Below are 16,832 nucleotides of genomic sequence, written 5' to 3'. Positions count from 1 at the left end.
TTACTAGATTCACAATGGAAGATCACCTTACAAAGGTGCAAGGAATTGCTATAGCAATGAGCAGAGGCAAATTTTTGTGAATTCAGTTTTTATGTCAAAATGTGCATATTTGAGGGAGAACCTTTTTTGAAGGGCCATGCAAATTTCATGGAAATTGAAAGTCTTTCCCTGCTTCTTGTCCATGTACTAGACATGAGTCATAGTTCAAAGAGAGCTGTGCAAAAGCTCCCAAAGCCTGATGTTTAAGGCTCTGGGGAACAGAGCAGTCTCTGAACAAGCTCATGGAAGCTCCTGAGTCTTGGGAGCAAAGGAACGGTACAGTTCCTATGTTTATGTGGACAAGCTTTGGAAAGCTTCTGATCTGACTTAAAAGCTTAGACACTGTTCTTTTATATATGGTAAACCTGACTTGGCCCTATCCTCAGCCGTGCTTACAGTCACATGGGCTAGAAGCGTGTTTACAGAAAACATATAAAGGGATTGTGCATATGTTGTAGCTCTAATTGCAAAATCATCCCTGATACCTATGAGTGTAACTGCCCTTCCACATGGTGGCCTAGGATGCTGCTGCTTCACATGATGGTTTATTGAGCCAGGATTCCTGGCTTTAATGTGATGTCCAAACGTGGCAATTCTATCAGTTCTGATGTTAGCCAGGAGCTATTTTCACTTCAACTCTCCAAGAGCTGGGCTGGGGTTCTTGCTTTTCTGAAGAAAGAAGTGGAGGTGACTGGTGGCCCTGGAATGCCTCCAGCTCCAGATTACAACCATCGATGAATGTATCTTTTTCAGTTAGGAAGTAAGTATAGTAATATTTGTCACAGTTCAAACAGCTTACTGTTGTTACTTTAAGTGTGGGCTAGCATCAAAGTCTTACTTTAATTTAATTAAAAATGCTTCTACTCATGTTCTTAATGCAATTATCTCTTTTTTTAGCCTTTCATGTCCCCCCGATACCCAGGAGGCCCAAGGCCACCTTTAAGGATACCCAATCAGGTAACAATACTTTTATTAAATGCAAGGAGCAAGAAAACACTTAAGCTAAACTTTCATTATAACCACAGTAATTTATACATAGTACAAACCGTATCCAGATATTTGTCTTAACATCAAACTTTATTGTTTTGGGGACCCATCACACCAACATATTTCATATAGTGCCATCTATATAAGGTCAAGAGTCTCAAGGTTTTCATCTCTTGTACTTTATTAGTCTGTAGCAGCCAAAAATAGTTCTGTGGTAGTGAAGAAACTAACTGGTTTAATGTGACACGAGTCTTCCTAGGCATTGCTAAAGTCAGCTGTTGCCTAAAAAATTCTACATAAACTAGGTTTTTAAGAATCTACTGGACCTCCCCTCACCCTCGCATCCCAGTAACCTGTTTACTACAGACAAGTCATAAAAAGTTCCCTGCCTCTTTTTGGTTTGGTTTTTTTTTTTTTTTTTTGCTTTTGTCATACAGCAGGTTTATAAAGCACTTCTCAGGGCTAGTTAAAAACTGAAAATATTCTTTAATTACATAAGACTCATATTGCATTGCTTGCATTATATATTATTTTAAAACGTGAACAAAATTAACATGGTTGAATACATGTGCTTAGTTCACGTAGCAATTGTACTAATTTCTCACTGAAATCAATGGGACTTTTGCAGCATTCTGATCCAGGATTGCCTCATTCTTTTCTTTAAAAAACAAAACAAACCTACAGCAAATAGTTGGTTGGTCAAAGTTAATCAAAAGACTAGCCATATTTTGAATAGGAAGTCATTGTCTTTTATGTGAAAACAGATTGCATTTTTAAGAAACATCCCTATCTGTTAAAATACAATTACATTTTTTTTCTGTTGATGTTTTTTGTTTATAGGCACTTGGAGGTGTCCCAGGAAGTCAGCCATTATTGCCTAGTGGAATGGATCCAACACGGCAACAAGGTAAAGTGTATTATTGATAAATACAACATGTTGATTCAGATATTTTTCATCACAATGCTCTCACTTGTCAGTGTATTCAGCAGCTGAAATGATGGGCAAAAAATGGACACCATTGTGATGCAGTAGGTGGGATTTTCCTGTCGCTTTTCTATGCCTATTTCATGGGCATAGGATAAATAGGAAAAAACATTTTACTTAATCATCTCTCAGTGCAAAAGAGACAGCTACTATGCCTAAATCTTAAGTTCTGATAGTTTTGTTTTGCTGTATTAATTGACTCATGAGAACGTTACCTTGTCAGAGTTGATGGGTATTAGATTTTTTTTTATCTGAAAGCCCTTGATGCTTACCTACTTTACTGCATTTTCCTTTTTAATAAATTGCTATTGCTTGGGGGTCATCTTGGGAATCATTGTAACCTGTCCAGTATCTGGTGTTGTGTTCAACAGCTGCTGAGATTTATTAGGTGTTTTCCTATAAATGCTTTGAAGAATAATAATATATTCTTCAAATAATAATATATTCTTCAAGAGCCAGTGTGGTGAAGTGGCTAGAGTGTTGGACTGGGAGCCAGGAGATCTGGATTCTAGTCCCCACTCAGCCATGGAAGCTCACTGGGTGCCTTTGGGCCAGTCACAGACTCTCAGACCAACCTACCTCACAGGGTTGTTGTTGTGAGGTTAAAATGGAGAGGAGGAGGATTATGTATGCCACCTTGGGTTCCTCAAAGAGGAAAAAAGGCAGGATATAAATGTAATTAATTAATTAATTAATTAATAACCTATAGTTGTATGTTATTTAGCACTGTCACTAAGTTAAAGAAATCATGGTAAATTAATTTTATGAGTTTTCTTTGATTGAATTAACACTATGCAGCTCCATTATTTCCCCCAAGAAGTGCTTAACAAAGCTGCTTTTTTATCTAAATAAAAACAAAGCGGAGTACATTTTATGACCTGTTTATTGTAAACAATAAACAGGTTGCTCGGGGTAAATGGTATCACCATTTATTTACTGACTGACTGACTTACAGCAGTTGTATACCACTCCTCATGTAAGCAGATTCCGTTCATTTAAATTCACATATGAATTAAACTAACATTCTGAAGAAAACGGATTCTTTCTTTTTAGATAATGCATGCAAGTGTTGTGTTCGGTACCATCTTAGAAGAGGCATTCCCCTTTCTATATGCGAGAAGAAAGAATAGCTTCTCTATGGTGCCTGCTACACATTTTTTTTTTGTAAATATTTGCATTAAAAATAATTAACAATTCGGGAGAGTGGATCTGCTATCTGATTATAAATGTTATTATGATTATAAAAACATTACAATCAATAAATCTGATAGATTAAATTAAACTTGTAGCCTAAAATATTATTTCATCTGTTTTTCAGGACATCCAAATATGGGTGGGCCAATGCAGAGAATGACTCCTCCTAGAGGAATGGTCCCACTAGGACCTCAGGTATATTGTTTGTGTGACAGTTTACATGGTCAATTTTATCATAATTCCCTTTCTTCATAAGTAGATTGGAATTTATAGTCATACTACAACTATGCCACTACTTGTAGTTGCTATGTTTAAAAGCATGACGTAGCCCAAAATATCCATGCCATATCCCTGGAACCACCCCTTGCTTGATTAGACTGAGATCCATCTAGTCCAGTATTTGTTTTCAACAGTGGCCAGTAAGATTCCTCCGGAAGCTTACAAACAGGGCATGATGAGGATGAGAGTCTCTGTTATCAGTATCTTGTACTTAGAAATAATACTGTTTATGTACATGGATGTTCCATTTATCTATTAATTCCATGATAAGTAAATGAACCACCATATATAGAAGCGGGGTATTTCTGAGTACAAGATGTCTGGGGCAAACTGTAGTAGTGCATTAGTAAGGGAGTTCTATTTATTAATATGTCCATATTCACCTACTGCTCTCTCTTTGTAGAAAGTAGTTTTAAAAAAACATGAAATCTGGTTAAAATGTAGCATTTATTTTACTTCAGCTTATCTAAAGTAATAATAATAAAAGGGAACTCCTTAATGGCATTAGAAAATGGTCAATGGATAGAATGTTCTCTTATGAACTGGAAGTTTAATGTTGAGATTATAACCATTTTTGCTAGGAAAGTTGCCATGTTTCGACTCTTTGTTGTCATGTAGTAAGTATTTGCTGCTAAACAACCTTAATTTCAAATGAGCTTGTGTTGGATGCTTGAGGAAGCCCCATTGAAAGCCCCATGGGGTTCGGATGACACACCATGGGTTGCATATCCAACCCCCACTCGGGGGTTGTCATGTCATGCAAACCTGGCGAGCATGGGTTATGCAAGGCATAAACAACAAAACAGATCATGGCTTAAACAACAAAACAGACGGTGAGTTATGCAAGGGTTGCAAACACTGGGTTTGCATGACACGAATGTTGGCATGACACACTGCCAACATTCAAGATGGCAGCTGCTCATGTTGTGTCATGCAAACAACCCTAGGGACTGCTTAGCAGCACTGCTAAGTGAATAGCACTCTAAAATGCCTCTTAAATTGTTAAAAAAAGTTAATTACAGTTCATTAGAATACAAGTTTAAACAGTTTTATGTAAAGTCTGTTATTACAATCTACCATTATAGTGCAGTGGACTTTTAGTGGGCATTGTTGATGGGGATTAATTTCAAGCTGATATTGAAACTTTTAAAAGGAACTGATTTTATATATGTTATGATTGGTATTTATATATATTTCTGGAAGATTTCAGTGTTGTATGACAGGCCAGTTCGCATGGATCAAGGGTGCTTAATAAGCCACGGTGGCTTGTTAACCATCCTGCGCATGCTGGTTGCATGCCAGCCCAATTTACATAATTACCATTGCCGGGCACAGCTTCTTTTGTCATCTGAACCAGGTGAGGGTGGCTTGTTGGTGTAGCTAAGAAGCCACCCAGAACCCATGGCCTGCAGTGGTTTGCTAACCACTTTAACAAGCTTCTGCCAACCTAGCAGTTCGAAAGCAAGAAATTGCAAGTAGGTACCGCCTCGGCGGGAAAGGTATCAGCGTTCCGTGCACTTCGGTGTTCAGTCATACCTGCCACATGACCACGGAAGCGTCTTCGGACAGCGCTGGCTCTTCGGCTTAGAAACGGGGATGAGCACTGCACCCTAGAGTCGGACACGACTGGTTGGGGACACCTTTACCTTTTTACCTTTTTTTAACAAGCTACCCTCACTGGGTTAGGCTGAGATGAGAAGCTGTGGTTTGGGGGCTTGAATTGGCAAATTGTTGCCTGCGGGTACTGCAACTCACCATCGCTTAAATGACCCACAGTGGGCTGCGGTGATTGTGCGAACCCAGTCAGAGTCTCAAGACCACATTAATTGCTCGTGTGTCACTACTGGAGCATATATGCCAGAATGTGGCTTTCTTGAATAGACTCTTCTGGGAAGTCTATTTGCAGTGTTCGTTTCAAATTTGTTACAATCAAAGTTTTATAATGGTTATACTTGCAAAATAGACAGTAATGCCCACTTTCAAGCACTCATAGATTTGCCTGCCTTCACTTCTCAGAACAGGTTGAGCTTATTGAAAAATAAATCATAGTATTTGATTAGTAACATGCTTATAGTCAAAAATACATGTGGAATGGTCATGTTACAATTATATACAGACAGGTGTAAGATTGTAGCTTATTTCAGTTTCTCAGATAAATAGTACAATTTCCACCTTCTATTGCTGTATGTGACAACCTAACAGCTAGGCCGAACACACATTTTGGTTAAGAATAGGACATGGCATTTTGCTCATCATAGGCATTTCCGTACATTTCCTGTCTTCTAAGTAATTTTCCTGCTCATTGCTGCAGATTGCTTATTAAGTACACATAACAGTCATTTTATTTTGTATAAGGACGTGCTTCTAACTCTAAACTTACTAAAATCTAACATTAATGAAGACAGCTGACTTTAAATACTATTCTATCTGAATTCCTTAAAATATTTTTAGAGTATTTAGTCAGCTTTCATGAAAAGGCTATTAAATCTGTCCCTTACTGACAATTGTGTTAGCTACCATAAATGTTACAATCTTCATGAATCAATTAGCATTTGTAAATGTGCTTACTGTAATTCCATTGTTAAGATAATAAGACTATTAGGAAATGCTAAATAGTTTTGTTTTTTTTTAAATCGAGGATAGTGTAGAAATTGTTCTTAAAGTCAAGCAACTAAAATCCTGAAAATAAATGCCACTGGCCTATCCAATCAGCAGATGTGTAGGGAAGTCATTAACATGCTGTCCTTTCTTTCCCCCCTCCTCTTTGGTTTTGTTTTTTTGTTTTGTGGTAGTCTGACCCTTGGTTATCATTGCAGAACTATGGAGGTGCAATGAGACCCCCACTGAATGCTTTAGGTGGCCCTGGAATGCCTGGAATGAACATGTAAGTAAAATAATACATTACTAAATTTTTACGGCAAGGATATATTGTTTTCAACCAAATCTAATGGCAGTGTTGTCTGTGCATGTGTATGTATGCACACATTTGTGCACACACACACACAGGTGTGCACACACACTTTGATTAATTGGCTAATGTATCGCAATAGTGACAAAAGTATTAGAATACCAACATGAGTTTGCTGGTCATCTGGCATCAGATGAAGCCTTACCTGGAAACTTTCTTACAAGCCAAGATATAAATATTTTGTAGATATTAATCTTGTTTTCCTGCTGTATGTTGTATTGGAATTCAGTTTTCATTACTAATGTTGTAGTATTTAATATATTTAGACCTCATTCCACATCTAGCAAAGCAAACCAAAAAAGCTCAGGTGTTTTTTTGCAAGTGGGAATAACTTGGTTTTCATATGTCGTACTTTCTCTTCCCATTGGTTTTATGGTGGTCTTAAGACGCTGAACTGCAGACCGGAAGGTCGGCAGGACAGCAGTTCGAGACCCAAGTGCTGCGTGACGGAGTGAGCTCCTGTCTTAAGTCCCAGCTTCTGCCAACCTAGCAGTTCGAAAGCAATTGCAAGTAGATAAATAGGTACCGCTTCAGCGGGAAAGGTAACAGCGTTCCGTGCACCTCGGTGTTCAGTCATGCCGGCCACATGACCACGGAAGCGTCTTCGGACAGCGCTGGCTCTTCGGCTTAGAAATGGAGATGAGCACCACACCCTAGAGTCGGACACGACTGGTTGGGGACACCTTTACCTTTTTTTTTTTAGAATAGTAATGTAATTGTGTTAAGTGGATTTTCTTTGTTTGTGGCCTGTTTAGATGATATAATCACTGGTGTTTTTGCTTTTACAAGGCATGATATTTGAATGCCAATATTTATACATGACTCTGTTTGAAATATAAAGTACTCCACCACTCTTCCACTACAGCACAGTCCTGTATCTCTTAATGGTAGGTATCAGCTAGACCTGTACTGTACATGTAAATGTTAAACACATTGGGTTGGATCCTGACTTTCCATTTTATGAACAGAAGGGCGCCTTCTGTGCACAGAAGGCATTTGTTCCAGTGGATGGATCCTGCAGCACGAGGCAACCTAGTCACCATAGCCAGTGGTCAGGGATAATGGGAGTTGTAGTCTAAAACATCTGGAGGCACCAGGTTGCCTACACCCCCACCCCCCACGCAAGGAGGGGAAGGGACTTCTGCTGCTGATTTCCCCTGCCTAAATGGTACATGTAGAGTGTAGAAAGACCCCAGGGAGTGATACTCATTTTGGGGAATCACTCATTTGTAGTTCTGGTATGGTTAGATACTACTGGCTTCTGTACAATCCAAGAGACCGCTATATTTTTCTTGAAGCCTGTCTTTGCAGTAGGTCAGTCAGTATCAAAGGGAACAGAGGCTGAATTTGCAAACCAGGTTAAATTTTGTTTCTGTAATGAAAATATGCAAAGCTTTCATGCCTAGAAGGGAGGGTATATGGGGACATGCAGTGACCTTCTGGTTTCTGCAAAATCTCCCACGCTTAGTGCCTGCTATCATATGGCCTGTATCATGTGGTCTCCATCCTTGGATGTAATGGAGGTTTGCAACAGAATCTGGGCAGGGCAAATGTGATCCTTTATACCTGGACTGTTTGCCTGATGTCCCTAGGTATATATAGGGACATCAGGCAAATGATGTCTGATGCATCTGTACATACACTGTGGAAATGACTTCTCCTATATAGATTATCCAAAGGAAGGTGTACAGAAAGAAACAATGCCATTGCAAGAAGCCAGGGCAGAATTAACCCAATGGATAGTGCTGCCTGCAGTGTGTAGGCACATTTGATATGGCTTGCTCCAAAGCAGGGTTTTGACCGTAGATCACAGACTTTGTACTAGATCTGTTTTCATGTGCTCCCCCCGAGTGTGCGGGTGACTCTCAAGGACCTTCTTTAATAGTGAGGATATGTGGTGAGGATAATTTTGTCTAACTTCAAAGGTCCCCCCATCCCCTCAGGGAAGTTTGAGTAATGGTGCTTCTAGACAGAAGGCTCCTAGCACTAACAGTCAGAAGGCATTATGCAGCAGTTCTCTCTTGTCTTCCTTAATGCATTTTCTACGTTAAGAAAAAAGACAAGTGGTGGGAAAACACTGTAGAATTACAAGTGGATGACTTTGTCTGTGCTCCCAGTAAAATTTCATGAATGAGGCAAGGTGATTGCATGTTAAAAGTCTCATCTGGAAGTATCCTACATGTTGATTCTAATTTAGAGGCCCTCCATAATGCCAAAAAGTACGTGGTGATTAGCACAGCCTTCTAATGGTTTTCACATTTATTTCCCTCCCTAGCCCCTCAGAAACTGAGAGTGGGAGTGTGGTGCTCCCTGAACTTCTGACGTCTTCCTATCAGGATTGTGGAGCACAGTTGTCATTTCTGTAAAGTCTGCATCTCAGCACCAGGGATAGGTTGAGGTAGAGAAGTGTTAGGCCATTTCTCTCCTAATTTGTGCATTTCCTTTTTCCCCTCTACCTCCTTATTTTAATCGGTCATTATCTAAATGAGAGGACACTGCCTCTCCAGAGTAAAGTAGGGTTTGCCACCAGAGTTGCTGGTGGCTTAAAAAGAGAGAGAGAGAGAGAAGGCAGAGGCTTCACATGTAACGAGAAGCCACCATGTGTGAATTTCCCTGTGGGGGTTTTCGTTGTGGCAGCAGCTGCCATTTTGAATATTTGAGCTTGTTGTTACATGCGAACATGCTGAGGGTAGGTTGTTGGGGTGGTTAACAAGCCACCACAACCCTTAAACAGCCCATGGGTTCTGGATGGCTTGTCAACCATCCCAACAACCCACCCTTGTGGGTTCATACATAATAACAAACTATGGCATGCCCCCACCATGGCGAGAATATTCAAAATGGCGGCTGCCACTGCAGTGAGAAGCCCCCCTGGGAATGGGGGTGTAATGGCCCCAGGAGTGTAACCAAGTCACCTGTAGTTTTAGAGGGCCCTAGAGATCCATAATGCTTGGCTTAGGTTCATTATAAGTGCAATTTCCTTGCTAGTGGGCCTCTGAGCATGTGAGATGAGTCAAAGGTCGATAGCACGGCCTCAGCACATTCCATGCTAACGAAGGCTAGTATATTATCAGGGCCTAGGATGTGCCCGAGAAGTGAGGCTATGTTTATGCCGAGTCACAGGTGGCTGTGCTGGGAAAGTTCTGATTGTTTTCCTTCTGAACAAGCACTGTTAGTCTATGCTGGGAAAGTTGCAGATGAACGCTAATTAATGCTTGCTTCTGTCATGCTGCCTCACTGCTAACGTGTATGGTATAAAATCCATTGTACCCCTTGGCTCTGGCTGTGGGTTCAGAGAAGCTGTCTGATCCAACCATTGGATATGCCTGCATGCTATAGGTACTCAATAAAGGCTCCTTGTAAACAAACCTGGATCTCGGCACCTCCAAACCTTAGCAGCCCATGGCCGGGGCATACAGCTGGATTCTCATTATGTGCAAACCAGGTCAGAGTCTTGTCTCATCCAATATGCAGCTTAATTTGCCTTAGATTGAGAAAAATGTTTCTTTCATAGCTCTTGGAGTTGATATTGCTTATTAAAAGATTTCTCACCTAACCTGGTATCGCTGTGTGGGGGACCACTTGAAGAAGCTGCCCTGTTTCACAAGACACAACTGCTCACTATGGCTTAATTTACCTGCGGGGGGCCATCATACTTTAGCTTGTTTTAGGGTTCATTTTAGGGTTATTTGAAGGTTGTCTAACCCTCAAACAACCCCTGCTGCCTGGCTTTGCATGACACAATAAGCCACGGCAAGCCAGGCACCCATGGGCACCATGCAAACATGGCGCCCACAGACGCCCAGCATGATGCAACAGCCCCCATGGGTCAGTTAAACCACAGGGAGCCATCATGATGTGTGAACAGGCTCATTGAATTACATAGTCACCAAGTTCAACAGTTACTGCCTAATAACTGAGATAACTTGCTTGCCTATGTTTTTCATTTCATCAACACATGATGCTGAGAGGGAGATATGTATGACAGACAGAATACATCAGTGAAATGTTAGACTCTTGTGGCACGTTAAAGACTAACAAGCCTGTGGTATGAGTTTTCATGGATAGGAGTATTTCATCAGGTGCAGTGAGAGATCAACACCCAAAAGACTTCAGACATGCTTCAGTTGAGCTGCTGTACTAATATTTTGCTGCTACTCTGCCACTCGTATGTTTAAATATGTTTATTTTTTCTCTCTCCTTTTTTACCATTTATAAACTGAGGATGTACTGTTCTCTCACCCAGAGAAGATTTAATCCTCCCCTTTTCCAGCACTTACAAATAAGAATGGTCTGCACTGGAGAGTTGATATATTTAGGGCAACTACAAAATTTGAAGAAACTTTCTCAAAAAGATCTTAGCTCTAAAATATACCAAATTCTTATGGAGATTCTGTTATATAACAATAAAAAGAAATGGGAGGGGGGAGAGTTTCAACAACATAGTAATTGTGGAAACTAATTTGCATTGAGGGACCTAGAACCTCAATAGATGTGGAATCAAAGGAGATTGTTAAGAAATTATTGTACCAATGATACTACACACCAACAAGGATACAAAAACTGTATAACAATGGAAGGCAAAATAATGGCAGCGTGGTAAAGATGAGGAGATTTAAAATATATTTGGTACTTCTATGTAAGTGTACATTTCTGGGGATAAATTGTAGAAGGAATTCAAGAGATAATTGATCATGAATCTTATTTAGACCTGTTTCTTATATTACTGGGAAAAGTTAAAGAGGTCATAGCAAAGGAAACAAGGTTCTAACATTGTAATTGATAGGTTACTTGCAGCTTGTGTAGTTACTGATAGCTACTGGAAACACCAAGAACTTGCAACAATTCAGAAATGGCCAAGGAAGATATGGCAGAGGGTGCTAATATATAAATTGACATACTACAAACAAATGCGGAATGGTTTAACATTAGATGGCTATAAAACCACTAGACAGTTGGGAACCATTCATTGCATACTGGAACTTTACAATGTCATATGAAGAAATCCAGCAAGAAGTTCTGAATGTGGTACAGCATTTTTTTCCACCCCAGTTAATTTCTTTATCTTGTCTGAATTTTATTTATTTATTATGCTTCTATCCCATCCAATAGCCAAAGCTCTCTGGGCAGTTCACAACAATTATTAGATTACATAAAGTGTCTCTGTATTATATTTTCAGGCAAATCTGTTTGATCTTAGACTATGTTACTGGCCTCTGAATTAAGCTTTTATGTTATATAGTTGTGATTATTTTTTATCATATCTGTAATATTTAAAATATTTGCTTATTAATTACGGGTTTCATCTCTAATTTTACAATAAAATACATATGTTAAAGAGCGTACTGTTTTCAATTTACACAGGAGAGCAACTAACTTTGAATATTAAATAGCATATTGAGTCAAAAGCCAGAACTATGATCATTTATATTATTCATGTGATTATTTATGTTTTAGGGGTCCAGGAGGTGGTAGACCTTGGCCAAACCCTACAAATGCCAATTCTGTGAGTATATATCAAAATGTACTGAATGTTGTCCTAGTAGTAGTAGTACTAGTAGTAATATTTTTATACCGCTTAACAGAATAACATCTCTAAGTGGTTATTGTTACGTACCTTTAAAATAAACAAAAACAAATGAAAGCTCATCATGCATTGCTCACTTTATAACTTTATCAGCATGGACACCATCTGGTTCAAGAATACTGTTTGTGTTCCCCTGCCCTCTGAAGTGATGTGGGTGGTTTCACATCAGAGGACCTTTTCAGAGGTTGCCCCTAGGTCTTGATTTCTCTCTCCCTCGCACCACCTGGGTCCATTTGCCTTCCTCTGACTTGGCCTTCCACTAGATGGTGAGGGTCCTTCTATTTAGAAGGCTTTTGGCAATAAGGCAATTTAATGGCCTATTATGTGTTCATAATAATTATGTGGTTACTGCTTTATTTTTAAAGTTATTATGCTGCCTTGGTACACTTGTTATTTTCTTAGTATTTAGTTGTTTGCTTGTTTTTTTTATTTTGTTAGCTAACTTTGGTATTTTATATGTAAAGATGGGGTAAAATACTTTTAATAAAAATACTTTTTTCCCATAGTGTGAACTCTGGATAGAGTGTTTGGCTAATATTGTCCCATTCTTGTGTTGATTTATTATATACAGCATTCATAATTACAAAATGTGTTGGGGCAACAATTGGTAAAATGGAAACACAATAGTAAAATACTCATCTTCAGATTTTCTTATTGTGGTTTAATCTGTGGAAATGATGGATATAGTTAAATAGTTCTTTCTTTCTAGAAATATATTTTAAAATTAAGTAAATCTTGATAGAAACTCTCTCTTTTCCGTCTTAAAGGGAAAATAGCTTACTTTGTTTCTTTTGTCTTTTAGATACCATACTCTTCTGCGTCACCTGGGAATTATGTAGTGAGTATGTGTGTGTGTATATGCTCATATGTGTGTGTACTCATTAGCATAAATGTTGCATTTTATTTAGGTTAAGAAATGGTTGTCCAGATGTTGAGGAAAACCCATGTGTATTGGTTGAGAAGTGAACATCTGATCTGTTTTGTGTCATTGTGTCTGCCATATATCTGTAGTACATGTGTTGATGTTCATTAGTAGAACAGTTAGCAGTATGGCCAAAATTACTCTGAATGCTGGGTTTTGCTTGAGCATATGTTCTCTAACTGGTACAATGCATACTCTTCAATAATGAAGCAGTAAAATATACTGTTTTAAGGGACACAATAATGGTTTGAATTTTGGAAATTGCATATGAAGGGCCAAGAAGCATCTAACAGCATAGTCACAAATAAAATGTCATGGAATATTTTACTTTGTTCATAATTACCTGAGAACTACATTTACCATACTTCCCTTCATTTACTATTTTGCTTTAACAACTCTTACTTTCCTTGCTTAAATTGAATGGGACTGAAAAGGCTAAACTTCAAAGTACTCTGGTGATGGAATCCCCTTTCTAATCAATATTTTTTATGCCCCATCTTTCTTCCCCAAAATGGCACTCAATGTGGCTTACAAAGCAATTTAAAATAGATTAAAAAAATAAAAACATATTAAAATACAATAAAACATAAACATTACAGAAAAAACAGCATCCAAACCACAGACCTAGTTACAGACCAAAGCATTTTTTGAATAAAGCAGTCTTTCCTTGCTGTCAGAAGGATAGGAGAGAGGGAGCAAACCTAGCCTCCCTTAGAAGAGAGTGCCATAGCCTGGAAATGGCCACCGAAAAGGCCTCTCTCGCATCATCACCAAAAGTGCCTCTGATTGTGGCAGTCCCGAAAGAAGGGCCTCTCCAGAAGATCTTAATGACCGGGCAGGCAGCTTTCAGGTAGCCTTGTCTCAAGGTATATATGGCTTTATAAGTCATAACCAGCACTTTTAATTTTGTCCGGAAACAGACGGGTACCCAGTGAAGCTGCTGTAACAAGGGAGTTGCATGCTCCCTGAAACTGGCCCCAGTCAACAGTCTGACTGCAGCATTCTGGACTACCTGAAGTTTCTAAACAGTTTTCAAAGGCAGCCCCATGTAGAGTATGTTACAGTAGTCAACATGGGATGTAACTAAGGCATGTGTGACCATGGCCAGATTAGAGACCTTCATTGCCACAGAGTAGGCTTTCAAATGAGCTCTAGCCCATGTACGTTTAGATTCATTCTGAGTTTTCCACCAACATTGCTCTAGTCAACATCCCAGTTGTTTCATCACCTTCAGTGCCCTGGAAAACCAGGAGGCTCATTTGGCTCCACTCTTTGGGAAGGAATGCTCAGGAGTGATTATGTCAACCACCCGAGCCATTTCTGTCTTCCAGAGATCAACCAGGGCTTCAACATAATCGCCTGCTGAGGTGACAGGAAAATCCCTAAGAGCCATCAGAAAGCCATCTGGATCGATCAGTCTCTTGGGGTGGACCATCTTAATTGGGCCCCTGCAGGGGCTCTTAAGTCCCAGCAAGTCTAAACCCCACCAGGTAGTGATATGTCCATGACATCAGAACTATAGAAAGTTCCTCCACCCCCAGATCACCATTATCTCACCCTACACAGAAAATGAGATACAAAGTCTGGGTTCGCACATCACTTTAAACCATGATGGTTTATAAGCTATGCACAATATCTTATAAGCTACTGTATCCCCCACACGATCGAACAAATAAGCTACTGTGCGTAGCTTATTTTCCCTGCCCTCGCCCCTCCTCCCTCTAGTCTTCCCACTCAGCCAGGATGGTATCTCAGTTTCCTTTGCATTGGAAACCAAATCCTGGTAACCCTGCGCCACCACTACATCACCTGCATCTCTCCAATTGGCTTGTCTCATGCTAGGGGTGTATTCTCCTTTCTCTGCTGGATCCCCACCATTATTGATATATTGCCAATTGTTAGCTGCTTTTCCACTCCCCTGCTGCCCCACCCAACCAGCGGTGCCCTGATCCTCAAGGCGTTCCTTCCTGCTCCACTTCCTTCTCCCGCCGCCTCTGCCCACTTCCCAGCTGGTTTTCAAAGCCGTTCCCTTTTCCCTGCCCATGTGCACCAAAAGGGGGGTAGGGGTTCTAACTCCTTGACAGTCTGCTGGACTTGGGCAAAATGTTATACACATGGTCTCCTCATGGGGAGCTCTAGATGCTATACTGGATAACTGCACAACCTTCCTTTTTCATGGAAAAGTGACCAGAAAAGAAAAAAAGGGGTGCGGGCTCTAACTCCTTGACAGTTTGCTGGAATGGGAGAAAGTTTTATACATGGGGTCTCCTCATGGGGAGCCTCCAAATACTGTACTGGGTAACTGCATGACTTTTTCATGGAAAAGTGACCAGAAACCAACCATTTGCTACCCTTTCATTCCCTTCACTCACCTCACACCCCACCCTGCTCTTCACCTTCCCTTCCCAGGGCACAATCTGTTGCCAGGCAGATCTCAGAAACAGAGATCTGCTGGCTGGAGCAGAGTAGTGGCAGTAGTTTTGACCACTCTTGCCAAGCGACTCTGTAGGCGATCTTTAAACCACCCTTTAAGTCACTGTGGAGTGCCAGACGACATGATAAGCCATGATGGATAAACCTCACTGCAGACCGTGGCTTATCAGGGTGGCTTATTTTAGATCAATAAGCCACCGGGGTTAGGGAAAACTGCTTGCAGATGACACAATAAACCATGGTGGTTTATAAGCGACTGTGAGTAACTTATAAACCACCATGGCTTAAAGTGATGTGTGGACCCAGCCACTGTGTGCCCAGCTGAATGAGTGGGGCCAGATACCATGGTTGCCATGGAGGCCATGAAGTCCTAAGCCACTCCTGACCAGGTGGCCTCAGCATGTATGTTGAAGTCCCCCAGCACAACACACCACGGCGATGCCAGCACCAACCCCGAGACCACCTTGGCTAGCTCAGGAAGGGAGACTGTTGAGTAGCAGGGCAGGTGGTATACCAACAGAATCCCTATTCTGTCTGAACACCCACCTTCAGATACACACACTTGAAATTGGAAGACTGTGAGATGGAGGCACCTGGACAGAGGGATCAAATTATGACAGACCGCTGTGACTCCATAACCTTGCCCTCCAGGTCTTGCCTGCTGCAATACAGAGAACCCAGGTGGGCAAAGCTGGGAGAGTTTTACTCCCCCAGTCACATTCAACCAGGCTGGCACTCTCATCCAGCATCAAGTACTGAATGGCTGTTGCTTTCCCATTCACCAACCTGTCATTCAGCAGCAGTACCTTCAACCCAGGGGGACTGATACCAGGGCTATTAAGGCTCTCTGATATGGGAGATAGTTTGGGAGCAACCAACACCCTGTTGTGTTCCCCACCCTATAATGACCCAGCTGACTCCCACCACCATATCTTCCCCTGCCCTCTACTGTTTCAGTGGCCGCACCCTGTACCCCAGCCACCTTTCTGTGCCTTTTAAAAACACATTTCTCTCAACAACAGGCAGTAGTTAAATGTCTGTATTAAGACAGAGCTGTTCTGACCCTCAAAAGACATTATTCCTCATTTGTTAATCAAAATTACTTGAGATCAACATGAAAAAGTTGGTGTATTGTAAGAACTAGATGAAAGTTATTGGGACCTAGAGCTACTTTACTTCAGTAAAATAAACTTTTTGAATACTGATTTCTCTGGCCATGTGGTTTGTATCCTGTGCTTTGCTAGAATCACATCTGTTCATCTATGTATAAAAGAGAGTTTTAGGATTGCACTTGAGATTTAAGAGTTAATATCCCAGTGTAAATTTCTAGCCATATAAAGGCACATGGTCTTGCTGGTCAATAGTGGGACCTTTTCTTTCTTTTTGTAGTGATAACCGTTCAGAGGATTTCTTATCTGTATAGGCTTGGTATACAAAA

General features: G+C 40.5%; 1 protein-coding gene across 11 annotated transcripts in view; it reads left to right on the top strand.

Moving 5' to 3' along the window:
- Positions 1–16,832, top strand: part of SSBP2 (single stranded DNA binding protein 2) — a 195,374-nt gene that overhangs the window by 134,446 nt on the left and 44,096 nt on the right. For 6 of the 11 annotated variants that reach the window (XR_014787644.1, XM_084833578.1, XM_084833572.1 and 3 more), the window contains 6 exons: positions 937–996; positions 1,867–1,933; positions 3,330–3,400; positions 6,301–6,368; positions 11,910–11,958; positions 12,842–12,877. Coding sequence is in view for 9 of the 11 variants with exons in the window: in XM_084833578.1 (XP_084689704.1) it covers positions 937–996; positions 1,867–1,933; positions 3,330–3,400; positions 6,301–6,368; positions 11,910–11,958; positions 12,842–12,877 (351 nt within the window). In the remaining 2 variants the exon portion in view is untranslated. Of the gene's footprint in view, positions 1–936; positions 997–1,866; positions 1,934–3,329; positions 3,401–6,276; positions 6,369–11,909; positions 11,959–12,841; positions 12,878–16,832 lie in introns of all 11 variants that reach the window. The other 5 variants (XR_014787643.1, XM_084833571.1, XM_084833573.1 and 2 more) reach the window with 1 other exon arrangement.

Source organism: Heloderma suspectum, chromosome 2, assembly GCF_057233095.1.
Source record: "Heloderma suspectum isolate Gila_16-S chromosome 2, 16-S_ref, whole genome shotgun sequence".
Taxonomy (NCBI): Eukaryota; Metazoa; Chordata; class Lepidosauria; order Squamata; family Helodermatidae; genus Heloderma; species Heloderma suspectum.
This window is presented reverse-complemented; position numbering and strand designations above follow the sequence as displayed.